Here is a 22,854-nt window from a genome sequence, read left to right as displayed (position 1 = left end):
CAGCTATGATATTTCATATATCGTGCCTAATTTCATGGCTCGAGTTAATATTATACAAATTAACTCATTAAAAATAATCCAGCGATAGTCTGACCAACAGGAATGCAGTAAAAAGACTTGCAGGTTGGTAGGTAAATTGGCCATTATAAATTGCCCCTAGTATAGGTAGGTGGTAGGGAAATATAGGGACAGGTGGGGATGTGGTAGGAATATGGGATTAGGGTAGGATTAGTATAAATGGGTGGTTGATGGTCGGCACAGACACGGTGGGCTGAAGGGCCTGTTTCAGTGCTGTATCTCTAAACTAAGCTAAAACATGGGGAATACCATTTAACTCTTTGCTCCCCCCAAGAAATATCAAGAACTGGTCACAACACAAGTTGACATATTACTTACAACTACTTTATTTTAGCACATATACTAAAACAATGAAACTGTGACTGTCGACATAATCACCACAAACAAAACAATGATTTGATTTCAGAATTACAAGAGCACAACCACATAACCTGGTTTCAACTTAAAAGGAAAGTCGAAGAGGAGTACCTTTTATTCAAACTCTTCTCTTTTCATAGAATTATGACTTAAATTTATTTGGCTTTTTATTTTGATAATGCCAATTCTCCTGCCTTAAATTAGGCCTTCTACCCTGCTCAAGTGCTCTGGTGGCATCAATTATGAAGAACATTCCTGGGGGAAGATCTTAAATGCCAGCAGGTTTCTGGCAGGAAACTGCTAGTTTCAGTTAGTTTCCCGACTGCTTGCGGAAGTGTGAGGCCACGGTAATTTTAACCACTGGACCTCATTAGCATTGTGCCGATCCATTTCCTTCCCAGTTCAGACAAGAAGTGACAGCTTGCCTCTGAAAAATTGGAAAGGCCGCCCTTCAGCTCTGAAGTACATGTGTGGAAGAAGCTTTTGGGGATCCTGGCGATAGGGGGAAAACTAGAGGCAGAGGTGGAAGTAAGCAGTCTTGGTAGCGGAAAGGACACGTTCAATATATTTCTCCCTTGCAACAGTATTCCACCTTATTCAGTGTTTGGTAAACTCTATAATAATTAGTAATTTAAATTGGTTGGATTATCATCAGTCGTAAACATAATACATGTTTAGAAATTCAGAATGTCTACAAATACATTGGCATTGCTAATAGTTACATAATCAGACGACTGGTACCTAGAATACATGTCAATCATCTTCAGTTGAACTAATAAAATTGCACCAAAGCATGTAGCAGAAATATATTACACTTTGGGAAATCACTCTGGATTCCTCAGTCAGCAGACCTTGTAGGTTTTCTTAGCATCATCTTTGCACCTTAAGTCAGCATGAGCAGATCCTGAGTAATCAAAATGAAATATAAGTTAATCACTAACAGAAATGAAACAAATAAATCTTTATCATTACTACAAAAGCCAGATGCTGGAAATCTGAAATAAAAACAGACAATGCTGCAAATTCTCAGCAGATTTGGTAGCATCTCATAGAGTCATACAGTTATATAGCCTTTCAGCCCACTGTGTCCGTGCCAGCCATCAAGCTTATCTATTCTAATCCCATTTTCCAGCACTTGTCCTGTAGCCTTGTATGCTATGGCATTTCAAGTGCTCATCTAAATACCTCTTAAATATTGTGAGGGTTCCTGCCTCTACCATCCCTTCAGACAGTGTTCCAGATTCCAACCACCCTCTGGATGAAAATTTTTTTCCTCAAATCCCCTCTAAACCTCCTGTCCCTTACCCTAAATCTATGCCCCCTGGTATTTTGACACTTCCGCTAAGGGAAAAAGTTTCTTCCTATCTACCCTATCTATGCCCCTCATAATCTTGTATACCTCAGTCAGGTCCCCCCTCAGTCTTCTCTGCTCTAAGGAAAATAACCCTACCCCATCCAGTCTCTCTTCATAGTTGAAATGCTCCAGCCCAGGCAACATCCTGGTGAACCTCTTCTGCATCCTCTCCAGTGCAATCACATCCTTCCTATAGTGTGGTGACCAGAACCGTACACAGTACTCCAGCTGTGGCCTAACTAGCATTTTATACAGCTCCATCATAACCTCCCTGCTCTTATATTCTATGCCTCCACTAATAAAAGCAAGTGTCCAAAATGCCTTGCTAACCACCTTATCTACCTGTGCTGCTGCCTTCAGTGATCTTTGGACAAGTACACCAAGGTCCCTCTGACCCTCTGTACTTCCTATGTAAATTCCATTGTAAATTCCCTTGCCTTGTAGTCCTCCCAAAATGCATCACCTCACACTTCTCAGGATTAAATTCCATTTGCCACTGCTTCGCCCATCTTACCAGCCCATCTATATCTCCCTGTAATCTAAGGATTTCCTCCTCACTATTTACAACACCACCAATTTTCGTGTCATCTGCGAACTTACTGATCATAACTCCAATATTCACGTCTAAATCATTAATGTACACTACAAACAGCAAGCGTCCCAGCACCGATCCCTGTGGTACACCACTAGTCACAGGCATCCACCGCAAAAACAGCCCTCGACCATTACCCTCTGCCTCCTGCCACCAAGCCAATTTTGGATCCAATTTGCCAAATTGCCCTGGATCCCATGGGCTCTCACCTTCTTAACCAATCTGCCATGCGGGACCTTATCAAAAGCCTAACTGAAATCCATGTAGACTACATCTACTGCTTTACCCTCATCTACACACCTAGTCACCTCCTCGAAAAATTCAATCAAGTTCGTTAGCCACGATCTCCCCCTGACAAAGCCATACTGACTATTCCTGATTAATCCCTGCCTCTCCAAGTTGAGATTAATCCTGTCCTTCAGAATTTTTTCCAATATTTTCCCAACCACTGATGTTAGACTCTTCGGCCTGTAATTACCTGGTTTATCCCTACTACCCTTCTTGAATAATGGTAACACATTCACTGTCCTTCAGTCCTCTGGTACCTCTCCTGTGGCCAGAGAGGATTTGAAAATTTGTGTCAAAGCCCCTGCTAACTCCTCCCTTGCCTCACATAACAGCCTGGGATTCATCTCATCTGGGCCTGAGGAATTATCCACCTTTAAGCCCACTAAAATAGCTAATACTTCCTCCCTTTCAATGCTAATATGTTCAAGTATATCACAATCCCCCTCCCTGATCTCTAAACCTACATTGTCCTTCTCCATAGTGAACACTGATGAAAAGTAATCATTTAAAATCTCACCTATGTCCTCCGGCTCCACACAAAGATTGCCACGTTGGTCCCTAATGGGCCCTACTCTTTCCCTGGTTATCCTCTTACCCTTAATATACCTATAAAACGCCTTGGGATTTTCCTTTATCTTGCCTGCCAGTGCTTTTTCATGACCCTCTTCGCACTCCTAATTACTTTTTTAAGTGCCACCCGACACTTTCTATACTCCTTTAATGCCTCCGCTGTTTTCAGCGCTTGGGATCTGCCGTAAGCCTCCTTTTTTTTCCTGATCCAATCCTCTATATCCCTTGACATCCAGCTTTCCAGAATGACTTAGTTTCTCTTCAGTATTTGACTGTGCATCACCTCCTATTGTACCTCCACTCTGCATCTCACCCCCCTGCCAAATTAGTTTAAACCCCCCACAACAGCACTAGCAAACCTCCCAGCAAGGCGGTTGGTCCCATTCCAATGCAACCCGTCCGATTTGTGCAGGTCCCACCTTCGCCAGAAACAGACCCAGTAATCCAGGAAACTAAAGCCCTCCCTCCTGCACCATCTCTTCAGCCACGCATTCATCTGCTCTATCCTTCTATTCTTATACTCATTAGCACGTGGCACCGGGAGTAATCCAGAGATTACAACCTTTGAGGTCCTGTTTTTTAATCTGCTACCTAGCTCCCTATATTCCTGTTGCAGGACCTCATCCCTCTTTCTACCTATGTCATGGAGAGAGAAACAAAGTTACTGTTTCACGTCAATGACTTTTCATTAGAACTGGAACAAGTGAAGAGATGTAACAGGTTTTAAGCAAATACAGAGGGAGGGAAGGGGTGGGGAAGGGAAGGAAAGAATAAAAGAGAAGGTTTGCGATAGGCTGGAAGGCAGGAGAGATCGAATAACAAAAAGGATGATGATACATGAGAAATGGAGATGGTAATAGGACAAGTAAAGAAACAAAAGATGGGTCTAGAGGAAGTGGAAATGGGAAAAATAAATCAATACCAATAGATGCTGTCTGAAAAAAATGGGGACAGTGATTATGATCTGAAATTGTTGGACTCAATGTTGAGTCGAGAAGGCTGTAAGATGTTGAAGAGACCAAACACAGACTGGGTGACTGGTTTGCGGAGCACCTCTGCTCAGTCTGCAAGTGTGCTGATGGAGTTTTTAGATTAGAGATACAGCACTGAAACAGGCCCTTCGGCCCACCGAGTCTGTGCCGAACATCAACCACCCATTTTATACTAATCCTACACTAATCCCATATTCCCAACAAACATCCCCACCTGTCCCTATATTTCCCTACCACCTACCTATACTAGTGACAATTTATAATGGCCAATTTACCTATCAACCTGCAAGTCTTTTGGCTTGTGGGAGGAAACCGGAGCACCCGGAGAAAACCCACGCAGACACAGGGAGAACTTGCAAACTCTGCACAGGCAGTACCCGGAATCGAACCCAGGTCCCTGGAGCTGTGAGGCTGCGGTGCTAACCACTGCGCCACTGTGCCACCACTTCCTTCTGGAAAGGATGGGCAGCAAGCTCTGTGCAAAGCCTGTGCCAAATTGGTACTAGACTCCTCCATGCTGCTTGACATTGAATGCAGGCTTTCTAACAGGCTTTGCAATGCGCCAAACATTTCATTCTGCATATCTATCAATGTTCTTCTGTAGGCTGCCCCATCAAAGCCCTTATCTGAGTCTTCTGCAGTAGACCTCATATGCGGCCTTGCCCTCTGGTGAGCTGGCACCTGTGCTATCCTTGTCCCCTTCCTTGGCTGCAGGCCACTCGTGCCCAGTATCTCACCACATGCAGATCCCACCACTATGTTATCCTCTAAATTACATGCAGCGTCAGTATCTGAGCTGGTGGCTGCAAGTGTGAAATCAAGTAACGGTGCATCTCCATTATCACTCTCTTCTTGCTGTTCCTCCACTGCCTGGCCAGGTTGTATCCCTTGGGTATCTGAAAGGAGAATGGCACAAGGGTAAGGTTGTGGTGTGGTAAGGTGGGAAGGAAAGTAAGATGTGCATGCTCACACCATCTTCAGCTTGTAAATCAGAAGAGAGTGTGGGATGAGGGGGAGGTGGAATGTGAGAAGGAGGATTAGGTATGAGCATTTCTTCAACTTTGATGGTTTCACCCTCTCCACTGGCCATGGCCTCAATAATGGGCATCCCAATAATAGCCAACACTGTCCACTCCATGGAGCTCAGGGCATGCAGGTGCACCTATCCCCTTCTGGTTAACTTTTGCTGCCTCTGGTTGTGCACCACTTTGTCCTGCAAGATGGAGGTAAGTGTGTGAGTGAGTGTTGTGCATCTGTTTGTGTCATGTGACTGTCATGGATGAATAGCTGGCAATGTCTGCAAGCTGTGAGCGGTGGGGATTACAGCTCAGACTGAAGTCATGCAAGGTCACCGTGCTGCCATGCAAACTCAGACTGCTGTCGTGCAAGGTCAGGTTTTGGCCATGCAATTTCTACTGTCACCATATCTGTGGATTACAATGTGCAAAGGGGATTGCAGGGTATCACAGCAGTCCACTAATCTGTCCTCCAACAGACTATTAGGATTGATCAGGCTCTGCTGTTAGTGAGTGGCATTGAGCATAAAATTGCTGTCCTCTTTCAGGAATGCTGCATTCACCCTTCCCCCAAACATTCCACCAGTGCCCTTACTGTAGCCTATCAGCCAGCCAGCCCAGACTGTTCATGCCGAGATGCAGACCTCAGCTAAGCCTTCTAAGCTCAGAGCTGCTCAAGGCTAAGTGCATGAGTATGTGATGCAGCATATAAATGTCAGGTATGAATCCTGATTGATATAGATTGCTGGTAGGCGAGGGATGGCTGTGAGGTGTCTCAGGCTAGTGCTGCAATGGTGGGATATGACATTTGAAGATGCATTCACTGACCTTGACCGCTTGTGTGAGGTCATTGAACTTCTTGCATCATTACATCCAGGTCCTTGGGCTACACTGCTGGAATTGACCTCCACAGCTATCTGCTCTCACTGCCTCCTGAGCATGTGTCTGGAGTGCCCAATATGGATACAAGACATTTCTTATACTTTCCACCTCCTCAACAAGGCCTTCAGTGCAGTGTCTGAAAATCTTGGCACCCGCCCCCTCCCGTGTTGTACCATTATTCAGTGTTTCCCAGGTCAGATTAGCTTCCTACATGACTGCCAGCATCTGCTCCAGCTCCAATGCACTTCCACTTTAAGAGGTGCAGACTAGCTTTAACTGTTGCTAGCCATTAACCACATTGGTTCCCTGCTCTGGCATCCAGCCAATCAACAATGTGGCGAACGCTGGCTGGACTTGTTATTTTAAACAGCAGGCGGCATGAAGTTGGCAGGCTGCCTGAGTTAGTCAATGGGCATGGGTTAATTGCTCTAGGGATCCCAGCGCCCATTTTTGGGGGTATTTAACTTAGCCCCCTATATCCCTTGCTGCAAAATATATGTGATCAAGTAAAAGGTTTATAGTTAAAGATGTTTGTGTATTCAATCCTTGTTTTGTATAGATTGTTTTTAACACTGTCTCATCCAACTATGAAATCCATTACATATTACCTTTGTAGCAGCTCACATATCTATGGATGTACCTGCTGCTTATGGCTTGTTCTATCCATACATGTGCTGTAGAAGCCAGGGATTTGGGTGACCAGATGCACAAAACACAGGAAGTTAACAGGCAGGTACAAAGAGCAATTAGGAAGGCAAATAGTATACTGGCTTTTACTGCAAGGGGCCTGAAGTACAAGACTAGAAAAGTCTTGCTGCAATTGTAAAAGGCTTTAGTGAGATGACACCTGAAGTACTGTGTATAGCTAAGGAAGGATATATCTGGTTTAGAGAAGGTACAGGAAAGGTACACTAGATTGATTCCTGGGTTGAGAGGGTTGTCCTGTGAAGAGAGACTTAATAGAATGGGTTTCTATTCTTTGAAGTGTAAAAGAATGAGAGGTGATCTCATTGAAACATATAAGATTCTGATAGGACTTGACAAGTTCAATGCTGAGAGGCTGTTTCCTCTACCTGGAGAGTCTAGAACTAGGACTCATAGTCTCAGGATAAGGGGTTGGCTATTTAGGACTGAAATGAAGAGAAATTTCTTCATTCAGAGGGTTGTGAATCTTTGGAATTCAATGGCCCAAAGGGCTGTGGATGCATATGTAGATAAGTTTATTCAAGGCTGAGCTGGATAAGGTTCTTGGAATCAAAGGGAATTAAGGGATATGGGGATCAGGTGGGAAAGTGGGGTTGAGGTTGAAGATCAGCCATGTTGGAGCTTGAGAGGCTGGATGGTCTACTGATGCTCCTATTTCTTATGTTCTTATGTTCATATGAAAATTCTTAGTTTTCACAGGCCAAGATACAGGTTAAATAAAACAAAATATCCAGAAATAGAGGTCATGAAATACTCTGGAATTTGGAGTTCTCTTGCTTTGCAAGTATCCTCTCTGTGTAAGGCACGGATTATTTCCTTAATCTAAGCAGAACCATGTAGACGTCATTTTTGGGAATCAAAAATTCCTCACCCTCCTTCTGGACAGACAGGACATATGAGTTGATCAAGGTAAGGTTTTATTATTGTAAATCTGGTGCTTACATTATCAAGATACATCCTAACCAGCTATTTCACATCATTACGTTTCCTCATCATGGCATGTGGTCCTCCCAGTGAGTCTGATATTCATTTCGTCTTACTAAAACTGGAATAAACACCCTCTGGCCTCTCTGGTGCTGTTGTGACCATACAATATGGTCACACTAGACCATCTGGTGACCTTAAGTAATTTTCAGATCCTTCAGTACATGTTACGCTAAAGTGGTCAGAACAACCCATCTCACCCTGATCAGATTCTCATTATTGTCAGGGGATTTCTCTTTGATCATCAGCAATTACAAGCTATGATATAGAACAAAAACAACAGCTTGCATTTATATAGTATCTTGAGCATAGGAAAACCACAGTATTTCAAAGGAACACTATGAGACAAAAATTGACACCAAGCTAAAGAAGAACATATTATGGTAGGTCAGAAAAAGTTTCATCAATGAGGTATATTTTAAGAGGGTCTTAAAGGAGGAGAGGCATGTGGTGGCAGGGAGCTTTATTAGTGCCTAGACCACTGACTGCACGGTCACCAACAGTGGGCCAAAGTGAGTAGCTGACACTCAAGAGTCTTGATTTAGAAGAATGCAGAGTTCTTGGAAGGTTGTAGGGCTCAAGGAGATAACAGAGATAAGGAAGGGCGAGGGTATGGAGGGATTTGAAAACAAAGATGAACATTTTAAAACTGAGGCACTGGTGGACTGGGAGCCAAAGCAGGTCAGTGAATACTGGGTTGATGGGTGAACAGGATTTTGCGTGGGTTAGAATACAGGCAGCAGAACTTTGAAAAAGCTTTTAAAGGATGGAAGACGGGAGGCTAACCAGGAGAGCATTGAAATAGTCAGTTCAGGACTCTGGAGGGTTTCAGTAGCAGATGAGCTGAGGTGGGCAGATATGGTGATGTTATGGAGGTGTAAGTAGGCAGTCTTTGTCATGGTGAAGATATGGGGCTGGCAGCACAGTTCAGGGTTAAATAGGATGCCAAAGTTACAAACAGTCCAGTTCAGCCTGAGATAGTTTCTGGGGAGGGAGTTGGAATTGGTGGCAAGGGAACAGAGTTTATGGCAGGGGCCAAAGATAATAATTTTGGTCTTCCCAATGTTTAATTGATGGGAACTGTTCATCCAGGACTGGATGTCAGATAAGAAGTGTGACAAATCAGGGGCAGTGGCAGGGTCATCAAGAGTGATAGCAGTAAGATAGAGCTGGGTGCCATCACTGTACATATAGAATGTGACATCATGTCTTCAGGTGAGCATGGACAGTGGTTTGTAAGGACAATAAGGTGGGTTTTTGATGAGGAGGGTAATGCTGGCAGATTTGAGGATTGCAATATTTGAAGAGAGGAACCCATTGATAATATAAGAAAGCATGGCAGCTAGGAAGTTGGGCGGTCAGCAGTTTAATAGGAATAGGATAGAGAGAGCATCATTTACAAGATGATCTCGGAGAGGGCATGATGTGAGATAGAAGAGAAACTAGATAAAGATGTGAGTTCAGGGTTAGGATGGGAATTTGGCTTGGTTGGCAAAGGGAAGGGAGGGATGCGGCAGATGCATCTGAATGGATAGTCTCAATCTTAGTGACAAAGAAGTCCATGAGTCCTTCTCACTGTTGGAGGTGAGAGTGGAAAGGACAGCAGAGAGGAGTTTAATAGATGGTTTGTGGGAGAGAAAAGAAGCTTGGGGTTATCATTGAATTCCGAATGATCCTTCAAGTCCCTCCATGACCTCATCCCTCCTATCCCCTCTAACTCTACAACCCTCCAAGATATCTGCTGTCCTCCAATTCTGACCTCGTGAGCATCCCCAGTTTTAATCGTTCCACCACTGACGGGCGTGCCTTCAGCTGCCAAGGCCCCAAGCTCTGGAATTCCCTCCTTATACCTGTCTTATTTCTCTTGCCCTCCTTTAAGATGCTCCTTAAAACCTACCTTTTGACCAAACTTTTGGTCATCTGTTCTAATATCTCCTGTGGCTTGGTGTCAAGTTTTGTTTGATAACGCTCCTGTGCAGCTCCTTGGAATGTTTTATTACCTTAAAGGCGCTATATAAATATATTGTTGTTGGAGTAATGAGCAGTTTTGGCAGAGAGCATGGAGATAAATAGCTAACCCTGTTGTGGCATCATATATGTTTAAATGTGCTTCCCTTGGACTTAAGGGAGTGGAGTTGGGCGCTGTACCGGAGGGAACAACCATGGTTGGAGAGTGTAAGGGTTTTGCTGTGGACAAGGGCATCAAAAACTGAGATGAGTGTGTGGTTGAGCAGATTGATAGCTGCAGAAGTATTGTGACAGAGGGTAAATACTAGACAGTTGGAAGTTTGAAAGTGAAGTTGCAAGTTTTTCCAAGGGGGAACATAGAAGAAAGTGGAGTTTGAAGGGGAATGTGAGTGGTGAAGAATACAAGGAAGTGTTCAGAGGTGGTCATGTCTCTGATTGAGAAGAGGGAAATAGTTAGGCCATGTGAAATCACTCACCAACTCAACAAGGCTCCTTCGACAGCACCTTCCAAACCCGCGACCACCAAGAAGGACAAGACCAGCACATGCACAGGAAGACCTCCACCTGCAAGTTCCCCTCCAAGCCACACACCATCCTGACCTGGAACTATATTGGTGTTCCTTCCCTGTCACTGGTCAAAATCCTGCAACTCCCTTCCTAACAGCACTGTAGGTGTACCTACACCACTTGAACTGCAGCGGTTCAAGAAGGCAGCTGACCACCATCTTCTCAGGGGCAATTAGGGATGGGCAACAAATATTGGCCTAGCCAGCGACACCCACATCCTGTGAAAGAATAAAAAGAAAAGGCACGGTCGAGGGAGTGGCCATGGATAATAGTGTTTATAAGGGAAAGGTTAAGGGAGGACAGTACAGCAGTGCAGTCAGAGGAGTGAGGGTAAGGTGAATTGAGGTAGCGGTTGAAATCACACAGAATAATTATATGCTTCAACTAAAGTATGTAATTATTGTCGAGGGGGGATTGGTTAACCTTTGATTTGAGCAGGTCATAGGTCTTCCTTTTCTGCTGTAACCGATGTCACAGTCTTTCCTTCCATTGGGTTCTCATTAGGTCCTACAACTGTTGAAGGACTTTCAGGTTGCTCGACACTTTCAGCTGTAGGGACTTGGACCTCTTCCGTTACTGATTCTGGGGCCTCTTCACCAGGTTCAACCACTTCAGGAGACTGGGCATCATCTGGTTCTAATCATAGTTCAACATAACCATGTCAAAATATATCACAACCAAGTATTAGCTATTCTTAAAGAGAAACTTCACCCCAATCAGAATTATCAATTATAGCAGAGTCTACTGTAACACAAGGGAGTAGATTCTAACTTTGTTTCATATCTCCCCCACTTTTTATTTCCATTGACGTCGATGGAAGCCATGAAAGAAATAAAACAGACTGCCGATTCGCTATCATCTGTTTTACACAAAGTCAAGAAATAGACTCTGCAGTTTATTCAAAAAAATGAGCGCAGTGTACTGTATGATCTGGTATGAAACCACACTGCCCAGAGGTCCCATACTGAACCCCTCAGACAAAGCAGCAGTTGGGCCTCAGTACTAATGGTTCAAGAAAAGGAACAAATCAGCCAGGGTTCCAATCTTAATCAGTATTCAGTGAATCTTACTGGGAACTGAATGTGTGTGAGGACAAGATCAGAATAAGCAGGGATGCTCGCTGAAGTCTAACAGACTATCAAGACCTGGTCTATACTGACACAAAGAAGAATGGCCACTAAGATAAGGTGTCACAAGACAACTTGTGTCAATGGAGTAAGGAACCTCCCCAGCATGACTCAGTATGTAGGGGAGATAAAGGGAGTGAGCAAATGTGTGAGCGGGGTGGGGGGATATATTCAGCTTTCAAAAAGGCTAACTGATGTGTTTCTATTTCTTTATTCACATCTTTTATTGAAAAGCTTTTGCTGAACAGATTTTCAAGCCCTATTGCAAATTAAAAGTTTACCTTTATTTAAACATAATTGACAATAAGTAAACAGCCATTCCAAAAAAAAAATTCCCTATGGGATTGAAAGAGAAAAACAAGAGGAATACCCCGGCATCCAGTTTTGGACAAATGGATTCTTACCATATTACCTTACAAAATGTAGAATAATAAACAAAATTCTGAAAAGAAATCAAAATTCTACATTTATTATGACATTTGCTGCAGTGGTGGAAAATCTCTGAAGCTATTACTTAATGTAAATGCAAAGAGAACCTATAGACAATAACACTGAGCCTCCCAGCACAAGAAGAATGGAAGAAGGTTACTGCTACTTTTCCTTTTCAAATGTAGGAAATATGACTTTTATCTTTTTTTACCTGATTTTATATGCAAATTTTACAAATTTTGAATTTTCAATCCATAAGATTTTGTATTCTGCTCCTTCTCATGGTTGGATTTTATTATCCCACTGCCGAGAGCAGCAGTGGCTGTGCAAAATGGCGGCAGTCCCACCTGCGATGTTAGCGGCCTCACCGCTGTGATTACATGGCGGGCAGCCATTTAGAATAATGACAGCGACCATCCCCCACAATCACGAGGTGGGGCCAGCATTGGCAACATCGTTAACAGCGTCACCTGATGCTGGATTGTAGAGCTCCCCCGTCTTCCCCAACAGTATCCAGCTGCAGAGATCCCCCCTTTCTCCCCCCTCCTCCCCAACAGTATCCACTTGCAGAGATCCCCCCTTTCTCCCCCCTCCTCCCCAACAGTATCCACTTGCAGAGTTCCAAACTTCCTTCACATCTGCAGATTGAGCTCAGCGACAATGTCCAATGTGAAAAATAATTCAACAAGACAACAATGGATAACTCACCTAACCTTTGCAGGCACCAATGACCCTCGCCTTGGTGGCGGCAGCATTTCAAAAATAGAATAATGAAGGTACATGAGTACCACATGTTATGCCCAAGATTGCGAATGCCTGGTAGGATCGCGGTGAATTAGATACAAATTCATGCAAAACAGTATGTAACAGATTTAAATTGTAATCCCATTGCGGTAGCAGTACCGCCACAGAGTTTCGTCGCATCTGCGAAAATCGGAAACCAGCATTACGGCGTCGAGTTCCGTGGCGGATGACTCCACGCCGATTCTCCGGCACCACCCCCACCCCCCGCCAAAAGAAACACCTTCTAACAGAGCATAAAACCAGCCTGCAATGTCTCGATTCCATACTAATATCCTGCATACATTGATATCTCAGTTCTGAAAAGTTCCCATTGACAGCAGTGAAAGCAGAAATGGCAACAGGTGCATTGAAGAGAGACCATCCACTTGTCAGGTGTTGCTGGTGCACTGACTGTGATTCATGTATTTGTATGTGCAGTACAACATGTGTGTATAATTGACATGCATGTGTGTATCCATGTGTATACTTGAATGTGTATATGCATATGTGTGCTCATGGGGCTGGATTTTCAGAACACTAGCAGCTCTGAAGGTTTTCAAAAGCCCATTTGTTCTGTAAGTATCTTTTGATCTAGCTTTTAATATCTCTTTACCTTTGAACCCCGCAGCCCCCCAACAAAAAACGCTTTGGTGTGAAATATGTCAAATGTGGCATTTTATTCCTGATTGCATTTCTCTGCACCTGCCTCCACGTACACATCTTTAGTCCCAGTACATGGATAAAGGAACCACTTATGTTCTTTTAGCAGCACATGAAATGAACTTGAATAGACTTGAATAAGACGTAGCCAAAAGGCCTAAGGAGTGATCGGTGACCCACACCTAAATAAATACTACTGTATTTTTCACCTTAGGTTATTTTCAATTTGAACATACACCCAAAGGGAAGATGCTGATCAATTGAGAAATTAGTTGCTAGTGGAATGAATTTTGTCTTCTTCCTGTATTGTAAAAAAGGTGTTCTTAATCAATCCAATAGTTTTAGACTCACATATAACTTATACAGCTTATTAAAAGAATCCACCATTGCACACCCCAACTTCACGATCTGAGAGTATTAATCTCAGCTTCCAGTTAAAGCTATGAAATGGATCACCTTCTAGTGAGGATAGGTGTCTCTTCACAGGAAAGAAGGAAAGGTTGTCAGATCCACAGTCAATCCACTCACAAAGCTGAAACCTCTGTCAGATTCCTTCTGTGGGGAATCCAAATCTAGGGGCCATAAATATAAGGTAGATACTCATAAATCTAATAAAGAATTCATGAAAAACATCTGTACTCAGAGAGTGGTGCAAATGTGGAATGCTCCGTCACAAGGAGTGGTTGAGGTGAATGGCACAGATGCATTTACAGGGAAGCTAGGTAAGTATGTGAGGGAAAGAGAAATAGAAGGATATGTTGATAGGGTGAGATGAAGTAAATTGAGTGAGAGGCGACGCATGTAGAGCATAAAAAACAGCATAAATCTGTTGGGCTGAATAGCCTGTTTTTATCCTATAAATTCTATGTAAGATCCTGTCAGATTGGCACGGACAGGCTCTGATGTTAAGCATGAAAACCAAAGACAAAATTTAAGACTACTTGATGACAAGCAATGGTTTACTGAAACCTAAAGCACAGAGGAACCTCACACAACCTAGTCTCTTACCCACAGGATTTTTCCATTTTCAGGAAATCTTTGGTTACAAGCTATTTATCCAAGATAGCAAATGAGTACTCTGTACTTCCAGCAATGGCTCCCGAGAGAAATATATGACAACTAGAACCTCGTCATGAAAGATTATTATATATCACTTCACTAATCACAAGATATCTGTGTGCATGTAAATACAGTATATTAAGATGTAGCAAGAATAGAATAAGTTCCACATAGAACCATAGAACAATTACAGTACAGAAGGAGGCCATTCAGCCCATCGTGTCCATGCCGGCTGAAAAAACTAGCCAGCCAATCTAAACCCACCTTCCAGCACCTGATCCATAGCCTTGCCGATTACAGCACTTCAGGTTCATGTCCAAGTACCTTTTAAAAGAATTGAGGGTTTCTGTCTCCACCACCATTCCTGGCAGCAAATTCCAGACACCCACCACCCTCTGGGTGAAAAAGTTTTTCCTCATGTCCCCTCTAATCCTTCTACCAATCACCTTAAATCCAATAATCTCAGCAATATGCTATTGGCAAAGGCGAGCGGGGACAGTGGAAAGCTGAAATATGCAATGAGGAGCATCTGAGCTGTGGTAGCTGATTTCAGCCAAGTTGGTATTAGGGATGTTACAAATGGGTCTCAGCATTCCTCAGGCATGAAGAGAAAATTTCACCGGATTCCCGCATTTGATCACTATCTAACAACTTCTGCTGGAACTGCACATGCAGGAATACTACATAGAATTACACAGAGTCTACAGCACAGAAACAGGCCATTCGGCCCAACTGGTCTATGCTGGCATTTATGCTCTACACAAGCCTCCTCCCACCGCACCCCCCCTTCATTTAAACTTATTAGTATATCTTCCTATTTCTTTTTCTTTCATGTGCTTTTCTAGCTTCCTCTTAAATGCATCTATGCTATTTGCCTCAACTGCTCCATGTGATAGCACGTTCCACATTCTAACCACTTTTTGGGTAAAGAAGTTTCTCCTGAATTCCCTATTGGAACTATTGATGACTATCTTATGTTTATGGCCTGCAGTTTTGGTCTCCCCCACAAGTGAAACGTCTACTCTACATCTACCTTATCAAGCTCTTTTATAATCTTAAAGACATCTATCAGATCACTCCTCAGCCTTCTCTTTTCTCGAGAAAAGAGTCTCAGCCTGTTCAGCCTTTCCTGAATGTGATAACCTCTCACTTCTGTTATCATCCTTGTGAATCTTCTTGCACCTTTATACCGTTTTTATAACATGGCGACCAGAACTGTATACATTGAGGATAGGATTGGGCTTGGCTGTGAACCCTCCCACAGTCAAATAATTTGGCTCAGAAATGAAGAATGATATCTTCCGGAATGTATCACTTTATTTCAGGCATTACACCATAGGGAGATATTGGGGGTAACATGGGGTGGAGTGGATTCTCCACCCCTTTATCTGGTTTTAATGGAACAAAAACAGGATAGGTTCTACAATGGGCATGCGTTTTCCTCTGCCAGGCTACTGTCTAGGTAGCAAGGTTGAAAATTACCCACATTGAGTGGCGATCAGACACTTTCCCATTGGGAAAGAGGGAAAATTAGAGAAAGAGTTATCTTGGGACAGCCATAATATACACTGGTAGATTTGAAAGTAGGTCTCCAACCTATCCTTCCAGTTGCACGTGAAATGCAACAAGAGAGAAAAATAAAAAAGCTACTTGCTGAAGTTACACCTCTCCCTTGTACTTTGTTCTTGCTGACAATGCTGGATTTTTCTTCCAATTTCCTCCCCTTCCCTCCTCTCCAGAACCATTATTTCCTTCTTGAGATATGGGCCCATGGGTAGCGCTCACTCTCTGATGCTTCGAGTGGTCACTACTTTTGTGTGGTGTTGACAGATTATTTGACCAAAGATTTTTTAGCATCACAACTAATCCTGATATGTTTTCACTTGATAGCCATACATATGCACTTCCCTAAGTAATTACTGGATAGTGTTCAGGAGTGATAACCCTAGACAACTTTCCCAACCTAATGCTGAGGACAACGGTAGCACTTCTACTGCACTCTGACTAAAATCAGCTAGTACAGCTTTATCATACAATCATACAGCACACGAGACATTCGGCCCTTGTGTCTGTGCCAACACTTTGAAAGAGCTTTCCAATTAGTCTCACTCCCCTGCTCTTTCCCCACAACTTTACATTTTTTCCCCTTCAAAGATTTATTCAATTCCCTTTTGAAAGTTACTATTGAATTTGCTTCCACCGCCCTTTCAGGCAGTGCATTCAAATTAACAGCAACTCACTCCATTAAAAAAAATCTCATTGCTCCGCTTTTTTTTGCCAATTACCTTAAATCTATGTACTATGTACTTAAATCTATGTGCCCCGAACACCCAAAACATCCACGAACGGCCCCCCCGGCCGCAACTTCAAAGCGCCCGCGGGAGATGGCTCGGAGAGCATCTGCAGCGCACTGTCGGCAATGCTGCATGCCTTTATTTAAACCACTGCAAAAAAAAAACCCTTAGCAAATGTAATCACCTCTAAGTCTGCCAAATGATGCTTCACCTCCCGAAGGACGTGGATGAGCTTTCCGGACGTCGATGGTGGGCACTGAGGAAATGGCTTATTACCTGCACCAGATTCCAACCCCCCTCCCCCCCCCCCTTTACCCCCCTTCCACCCCCCCCACCCCCGTCCCCTTCCCTGCTCTACCCTCTCAGCTCACCCCCTCACAACCCCGTCCCAGCCCGCCCCCCCCTCGCACCATCTTCACCCCGCACCCCCTTCCCCTGCACCCCCCCCCACCCCCTCCCTCTACCCCTCCCCCTTGCATCCCCTCCTCCCACCGGCACCATCCTACACCTGTGTAGGGGCCCCAACAACCCCACTGCCTTGTGGGCGTCTCGGGAGAGACCAAGGCTAAGGGAGTAAACCCTAACAGAAAATCCGGAGCGGAACCCCGTAGGCGGTCATGTGTCACCTTTGGCATGTTTCCGGCAGTTCCTGCAGCCATACTGGTGCCAAACGTCGTGTCCTGCACTCCTTTGGACCCCACCAGAAAGGCCGAGAGGGGGGTTTTGACGACTGGGCAACTCTCAACCTCCATAAATTTGCCCAGGCATGCGCCATGGAGAGGTCACTCCATAGTTGCCTCACAGCGACTAAAACAACACGGAAGGCAGCAGTTACGGGTTATAAGTCCAGATAAATTGGCGTAGAAACTGGGCGCCACGGGTTGCCTTTGTCGGTGGGAGAGGTCATTGCACCTCACTGGACAGCTACCGCCCGCCTCAAACCGGGCAGCCCCCGGTCAATAAGGTTCTGTCCCGCCACAGTCTGCCTGCTTCAATGGGTGCTTGGAGCTCAGGGTCATTGCCCGAAAGGTGGACTGATACACCGCACCAAACAACATGAAAAAAGGAAAGAAGGTACCAGCCCTTCGCTTTGCAAGCTGGAACGTCAGAACTATGTGTCCTGGCCTGTCGGAAGACCTTACACAAATCAACGATTCTCGGAAGACCGCCATCATTAACAACGAGCTCAGTAGATTCAATGTGGACATTGCAGCACTTCAGGAGACTCGCCTCCCCGCGAGTGGCTCTCTAGCAGAGCAAGACTACACCTTCTTCTGGCAGGGCAGGGATCCTGAAGAACCAAGACAGCATGGAGTGGGCTTCGCCATCAGAAACTCCTTGCTCAGCATGATAGAGCCTCCCTCAAATGGCTCGGAACGCATACTGTCCATCCGACTGCTCACCACCTCTGGTCCAGTACACCTACTCAGCATCTATGCTCCAACACTCTGCTCCGCACCTGAAGCTAAAGACCAGTTCTATGAACAACTCCATAACATCATTAGCAGCATCCCCAACACCGAACACCTATTCCTGCTGGGGGACTTTAATGCCAGGGTTGGGGCCGACCATGACTCATGGCCCTCCTGCCTTGGGCGCTATGGCGTTGGAAGGATGAATGAGAACGGGCAGAGACTGCTTGAGTTGTGTACCTATCATAACCTCTGCATCACCAACTCGTTCTTTCACACTAAACCCTGTCACCAGGTTTCATGGAGGCACCCAAGATCACGTCGTTGGCACCAGCTAGACCTCATTGTCACAAGGCGAGCCGCCTTAAACAGTGTTCAAATCACACGCAGCTTCCACAGTGCGGACTGCGACACCGACCACTCCCTGGTGTGCAGCAAGGTTAGACTCAGACCAAAGAAGTTGCATCATTCCAAGCAGAAGGGCCACCCGCGCATCAACACGAGCAGAATTTCTCACCCACAGCTGTTACAAAAATTTCTAAATTCACTTGTAACAGCCCTTCAAAACACTCCCACAGGGGATGCTGAGACCAAGTGGGCCCACATCAGAGACGCCATCTATGAGTCAGCTTTGACCACCTACGGCAAAAGTACGAAGAGAAATGCAGACTGGTTTCAATCTCATAATGAAGAGCTGGAACCTGTCATAGCCGCTAAGCGCATTGCACTTTTGAACTACAAGAAAGCCCCCAGCGATTTAACATCCGCAGCACTTAAAGCAGCCAGAAGTACTGCACAAAGAACAGCTAGGCGTTGCGCAAACGACTACTGGCAACACCTATGCAGTCATATTCAGCTGGCCTCAGACACCGGAAACATCAGAGGAATGTATGATGGCATGAAGAGAGCTCTTGGGCCAACCATCAAGAAGATCACCCCCCTCAAATCTAAATCGGGGGACATAATCACTGACCAACGCAAACAGATGGACCGCTGGGTTGAGCACTACCTAGAACTGTACTCCAGGGAGAATGCTGTCACTGAGACTGCCCTCAATGCAGCCCAGCCTCTACCAGTCATGGATGAGCTGGACATACAGCCAACCAAATCGGAACTCAGTGATGCCATTGATTCCCTAGCCAGCGGAAAAGCCCCTGGGAAGGACAGCATTACCCCTGAAATAATCAAGAGTGCCAAGCCTGCTATACTCTCAGCACTACATGAACTGCTATGCCTGTGCTGGGACGAGGGAGCAGTACCCCAGGACATGCGCGATGCCAACATCATCACCCTCTATAAAAACAAAGGTGACCGCGGTGACTGCAACAACTACCGTGGAATTTCCCTGCTCAGCATAGTGGGGAAAGTCTTTGCTCGAGTCGCTCTGAACAGGCTCCAGAAGCTGGCCGAGCGCGTCTACCCTGAGGCACAGTGTGGCTTTCGTGCAGAGAGATCGACTATTGACATGCTGTTCTCCCTTCGTCAGATACAGGAGAAATGCCGTGAACAACAGATGCCCCTCTACATTGCTTTCATTGATCTCACCAAAGCCTTTGACCTCGTCAGCAGACGTGGTCTCTTCAGACTACTAGAAAAGATCGGATGTCCACCAAAGCTACTAAGTATCATCACCTCATTCCATGACAATATGAAAGGCACAATTCAACATGGTGGCTCCTCATCAGAGCCCTTTCCTATCCTGAGTGGTGTGAAACAGGGCTGTGTTCTCGCACCCACACTTTTTGGGATTTTCTTCTCCCTGCTGCTTTCACATGCGTTCAAATCCTCTGAAGAAGGAATTTTCCTCCACACAAGATCAGGGGGCAGGTTGTTCAACCTTGCCCGTCTAAGAGCGAAGTCCAAAGTACGGAAAGTCCTCATCAGAGAACTCCTCTTTGCTGACGATGCTGCTTTAACATCTCACACTGAAGAATGCCTGCAGAGTCTCATCGACAGGTTTGCGTCTGCCTGCAATGAATTTGGCCTAACCATCAGCCTCAAGAAAACGAACATCATGGGGCAGGATGTCAGAAATGCTCCATCCATCAATATTGGCGACCACGCTCTGGAAGTGGTTCAAGAGTTCACCTACCTAGGCTCAACTATCACCAGTAACCTGTCTCTAGATGCAGAAATCAACAAGCGCATGGGTAAGGCTTCCACTGCTATGTCCAGACTGGCCAAGAGAGTGTGGGAAAATGGCGCACTGACACGGAACACAAAAGTCCGAGTGTATCAGGCCTGTGTCCTCAGTACCTTGCTCTACGGCAGCGAGGCCTGGACAACGTATGCCAGCCAAGAGCGACGTCTCAATTCATTCCATCTTCGCTGCCTTCGGAGAATACTTGGCATCAGGTGGCAGGACTATATCTCCAACACAGAAGTCCTTGAAGCGGCCAACACCCCCAGCTTATACACACTACTGAGTCAGCGGCGCTTGAGATGACTTGGCCATGTGAGCCGCATGGAAGATGGCAGGATCCCCAAAGACACATTGTACAGCGAGCTCGCCACTGGTATCAGACCCACCGGCCGTCCATGTCTCCGTTATAAAGACGTCTGCAAACGCGACATGAAATCGTGTGACATTGATCACAAGTCGTGGGAGTCAGTTGCCAGCATTCGCCAGAGCTGGCGGGCAGCCATAAAGACAGGGCTAAATTGTGGCGAGTCGAAGAGACTTAGTAGTTGGCAGGAAAAAAGACAGAGGCGCAAGGGGAGAGCCAACTGTGCAACAGCCCCAACAAACAAATTTCTCTGCAGCACCTGTGGAAGAGCCTGTCACTCCAGAATTGGCCTTTATAGCCACTCCAGGCGCTGCTTCACAAACCACTGACCACCTCCAGGCGCGTATCCATTGTCTCTCGAGATAAGGAGGCCCAAAAGAAAGAAAAAAGAAAGAAAGGTTACCAACCCTTCTGTCACTGATAGCAGTCTCTCCCCAGTTACTTTATTAAAACACCTCATTAATTTTCCCCTGAACCTTCAATGCTCAGAAAAATCCCAGCCTCCCGTCTCTCCGCATAACTGAAGTTCCTCATCCTTGGTACGATACTGGTAAATCTCCTCTGCACCCTCTCCAAGGCCTTGACAGCCTTCCTAATGTGTGGTGTCCAAAACTGTGATTTATAAATGTTCAGCAAAACTTCACTGCTTTTATACTCTATGCCTCTATTTACAAACCCAAGGATCCCATATGCCTTTTTAACAATCTTCTCAACTTATCCTGCCACCTTCAAAGATTTATGTATGTAAACACTCAGGTCTCTCTGTTCGTGTATCCCCTTTGAAATTGTACCATTTATTTTATATTGATTCTCCTCATTGTTCCAGAATGTGTCACATCACACGAATTGCATTAAATTGCCTTTGCCTTGTGTTGCCCTTTTCTCTAGTCTGTCTATGTCCTCCTGAAATCTACTATCTTCTTCACTGCTTACTACATTTATGAGTTTCATGTTCTCTGCAAACTTTGAAACTAAGCCTGTATACCTAAGTCCAGGTCATTAATATATATCAAAAACAGAAGGAGTCCTAATACCCAACCCTACAGGGCACCAGTGCACAATTTTTTAAAAGTCAGCATTTATTGCCCATCCCTTATTGCCCTCGAGAAGGTGGTGGTGAGCATCTCCCTTCAATTTGAAAAACAACCATTCTTCGCTAATCTCTGCTTTCTGTCTCTCAGCCAAATGTTTTCCACATTGCCACTGCTCCTTTAACCCCATCATCTCTATTGTTAACAAGTCTGTTATGTGGTACTTTATCAAATGCCTTTTGAAAATCCATATATACAACATTAATCACACGACCCTCATAAACCCTCTCTGTTACTTCATCAAAGAACTCAATCAAGTTTGTCAAACATGACTTGCCTTTAATAAATCCATGCTGGCTGTCATTTATTAACCCATATTTTTCTATATTATTGACTCCACCGCCAACATTAGGCTAACTGGCTGTAGTTACCTCTCCCCTCCAGTACTCTGGCATCACTCCCATCTCCAAGAAGCATTGAAAGATTGTGGCTAGAGCCTCGTTGTTTCCACCCTTACTTCCCTCTGCAACCTAGGATGCATCCTAACCAGACTGATTGACTTTTCTATTCTGAACTTTTTGGAATCAAACATGGGACCATCCTGGTCTGTGTGACTCAGTAACTCACTGGATAAATTCATTCAACTATTGAGCTCACTCCACTTCAAGCATTTTAATAGTTTTTATAAGAAGAAATTTCTATGACTATCTTTCAAATGATTACTGACTCATAAGTGTATATTAAGTGGGGAAATTTACTAATCTTCTTCTTCGGCAGTCCCTCGGGATCGAGGATAACTGGCTTCCATTCCGGTTCAATAGGTTCTGAGATGGCTGATAAGTCCAATGCATGATCTGCAGACTCTGCCACATAAGGGACAGGTAGATGAGTAGTTTAGAGGTTTGTGCACTCCCTCCGACGCCTTAACTTCACCTCCACATGTTCCTGACAAAGTCCCTCAAGGTGTACGATGCCTTCCCGAATTAGCTTTCTCCACCAGGACAGTCACAAGCCAGGGACCCCCACAAGTCGACGGGGATGTTTGATCTCTTCAGGGATGCTTTGAGGACATCTCTAAAGCATTTCCGCTGTCCTCCTGAGAGTCTCCTGCGTGACCAAGTTCTGAGTAGAACAGCTGCTTCAGGAGTCTGGTGTCAGGCATGTGAACGACATGACCCGCCCAGCAGAGGTGGTTTTGG

At 44.9% G+C, this 22,854-nt stretch overlaps 1 protein-coding gene across 3 annotated transcripts in view; it reads right to left on the bottom strand.

Moving 5' to 3' along the window:
- Positions 1–386: 386 nt before the first annotated feature.
- The window catches only part of mgarpa (mitochondria localized glutamic acid rich protein a), a 73,408-nt gene continuing 50,940 nt past the window's right edge, over positions 387–22,854 (bottom strand). For 2 of the 3 annotated variants that reach the window (XM_068043713.1, XM_068043722.1), the window contains exons 5-6: positions 10,777–10,989; positions 1,252–1,339 (exon numbers count right to left, since the gene is read on the bottom strand). In XM_068043713.1, the coding sequence (XP_067899814.1) occupies positions 10,793–10,989 (197 nt within the window). In that variant the 3' untranslated portion in view covers positions 1,252–1,339; positions 10,777–10,792. Of the gene's footprint in view, positions 1,340–10,776; positions 10,990–22,854 lie in introns of all 3 variants that reach the window. The other variant, XM_068043732.1, reaches the window with a different exon arrangement.

Source organism: Heterodontus francisci, chromosome 1, assembly GCF_036365525.1.
Source record: "Heterodontus francisci isolate sHetFra1 chromosome 1, sHetFra1.hap1, whole genome shotgun sequence".
Classification (NCBI taxonomy): Eukaryota; Metazoa; Chordata; class Chondrichthyes; order Heterodontiformes; family Heterodontidae; genus Heterodontus; species Heterodontus francisci.
Note: the sequence above shows the minus strand (reverse complement) of the source record. Positions and strands in the feature narration are given on the sequence as shown.